Source organism: Melopsittacus undulatus, chromosome 2, assembly GCF_012275295.1.
Source record: "Melopsittacus undulatus isolate bMelUnd1 chromosome 2, bMelUnd1.mat.Z, whole genome shotgun sequence".
NCBI classification, from domain to species: domain Eukaryota; kingdom Metazoa; phylum Chordata; class Aves; order Psittaciformes; family Psittaculidae; genus Melopsittacus; species Melopsittacus undulatus.
The window spans coordinates 17,221,767-17,224,307 of NC_047528.1; the positions used below are offsets into that span (position 1 = coordinate 17,221,767).

Consider the following 2,541-nt stretch of genomic DNA (forward strand, 5'->3'; position numbering starts at 1 on the left):
GGCACTGGGGATATTAACATTTTTCTCAGATGAAATTCAGTCTCTGGACACATGACCAGCAACCATCACCACCTCTTATCTGTGCAGACCACCCCTACAGTTGCCTTTCGGAGATCTGCCATCGACATGTGAAGGGAAGCAGGATCAGTCCTCTGGCTGTGCTTCAGTCACCCCTGACCTATTAGAAAATGCTGATACTTTTTCCCACTACAACTCACAGAGTGCAAAAACAGCAAGCGTCAAAGTTTGAAGCCCAGGCCATCCCACCATGCGAGGCCTGGCTGCCCCGAGCAGCTCCCCTGCCCTCTCTGCCTTCCACCACCCGCTCCTCGGAGGAGAGGCGACCTCACTACACAGCCAGGTCATCTGACCTGGCTCTGCAGCTGCTCGACTTACTGGCCCTGCTCAAGCGCCGCGTGTCTACGAGCAGCGGTGGCTCATGCATCTCCACAGTGGTGCAGGCAGGAGAGACAGGCCGTTCTTCTGACAGCTCCTCCTCACCCTCCACATCCCACTTGCTGCCACTTGCGCCGCTCAGGCTGGTGCTGCTGCCACTGTTGGCTGCAGTAATGGGCGGCCCCACTGGGAGTGGGAGTAGCTGCTCCAGTGGCTCTTCCTGCTCTGGAAGAGGGTGCCGGACACTGCTGGGGGTAGAGGTTCCTGTGGAGCTGGAGGGTGCCTTCCCCTGCTGCTCAGCTGCCATGTTGATCCAATTCTGCTCAGCCACCAGGGCATGGCTGTTGCTGTTGAAGTAGTTGATGACAGCTGGTGTTGGTGTGGGGATGGGGGTTGGGATGGTAATGGGAGTGGAGATGGGTGTGGGGGTCACAGCACGATGCCTCTCCTCAGAAACTGGTGGAGCAACAGGGTAGCTGGCCACAGAGGCTGTGTTGGAGGGGGGTCGTGGTCTTGGAGCAGCCGCAGCATAACACGGTGCCATGGTCACTGGGGCCAGCAATGGTGTGACAGCACGGGTGTCAGGCAGAACAGGGGTGGGCACAACAGTTGTTACCACCACGGGTGGTGCTGGTGGTGGCAGGGAAACAGGTTTGGACTCCCCTGTTACCATGACTGGTGTCATTGTTGCAACAGGCATCTCAAGGCTGTACTGGCTTGTCATGCCCTGCTTAAGCTTCTTCCACCCCAAGTGATATATCTCAAGCATGTTCAGCAGTAGGGAGACAGAGGCCACCACTAACATGAAGATGATGAAGATGGTCTTCTCAGTGGGTCTTGAGATGAAGCAGTCCACAGTGTGTGGGCAAGGTGAGCGGCTGCATTGATAAACTGGTTTTAGCTCAAAGCCATATAGGAAGTACTGACCCACAATGAATCCCACCTCAAACAATGTCTTGAAAATTATGTTGAAGACATATGTACGGAGCAGGGCACCCCCCATACGGATTCGACCACGTTCATCACGGATCGGGAGCTTCTCTTTTCCCCTTTTACCAAGAGGATCCTTGAAGCTATTGCTGCCTCCTCCACCACCACTGCCAGACACTGCTGTTCCTGGGTAGTTGCTGTCTTTGATGCTCCCCTTCTTTTTCAGTTCTTCTTTCTCTTTCCTCTTCTCCTCCATTCGTACAATGTGCAGCACATGGCCCAGGTAGATGAGGGTTGGAGTGGACACAAAAATGATCTGCAGCACCCAGAAGCGGATGTGAGAAATGGGGAAAGCTTTGTCATAGCAAACGTTTTCACAACCAGGTTGCTGAGTGTTGCATGTAAAGTCTGACTGCTCGTCTCCCCAGACCTCTTCAGCAGCAGCCCCCAGCACCAGTATCCTGAAGATAAACAGTACCGTCAGCCAAACCTTGCCAATAACTGTGGAGTGCTCCTGTGCATTCTCTAACAGTCTCCCCAGAAAGCTCCAGTCACCCATCGTTTCAGATTTATAACCTACAATAAGAACATTAGAGCAATTAGAGCAGTGTTAAAAAAAAATCTTACAACTGCACGATGCTGGGGCACATCAGATTGATTCTCAACAAATGACAATTCTTAAGTGCACTTCCTTGTAGACTATGGCACACTTATGGTAGGAACAACAAAGCCTCATGACCATGTAACCGTGGATTTTGGTGAGCACAGAAGTGAGATGCTTAGTGTTACACCTGGTTCATACATGTGTTTTATATATATATATATATATATATGTATATATATAATATACACCAAGCAAGAAAGATCTATAACTAAAACTTCTACAAGATTTAAATATTTTTAAAACATTATTTCTGTTTCCTTCACCTGAGATGCCTTTAACTTGCCTGTTTTTAGAACAGGTGGAAACCAGTTCACTTAACTGAATATTCCAATCATGAATATTCTATTAACACAACTGCACTTGTGTCAGAGTGTGATGCAAAATTTGCCTAACTCTAAACATGCTATTGTTATTGGGATTTACTCCAGCATTCAGGAAGTTAGTAATGTCCAAGTCTCTGCTATTTTCACACTGCACAAACACAGAAAAATAATTACTCAAAGCCTATGGAATTTACAGTTTAATTCTGGAATGTGTACACCACCACCAAG

At 49.1% G+C, this 2,541-nt stretch overlaps 1 protein-coding gene across 1 annotated transcript; it reads right to left on the minus strand.

The window, feature by feature from the left end:
- Window positions 1–218: 218 nt before the first annotated feature.
- On the minus strand, window positions 219–1,885 carry GJA3 (gap junction protein alpha 3). The gene has a single exon (XM_005149748.3). The coding sequence runs from the start codon at window positions 1,883–1,885 to the stop codon at window positions 350–352; it is 1,536 nt and encodes a 511-aa protein (XP_005149805.2). The 3' UTR covers window positions 219–349.
- Window positions 1,886–2,541: the final 656 nt, after the last annotated feature.

Coding starts and splice junctions, on each gene's coding strand:
- GJA3 (XM_005149748.3), bottom strand. CDS start 1,885: ATGGGTGACTGGAGCTTTCTGGGGAGACTGTTAGAGAATGCACAGGAG.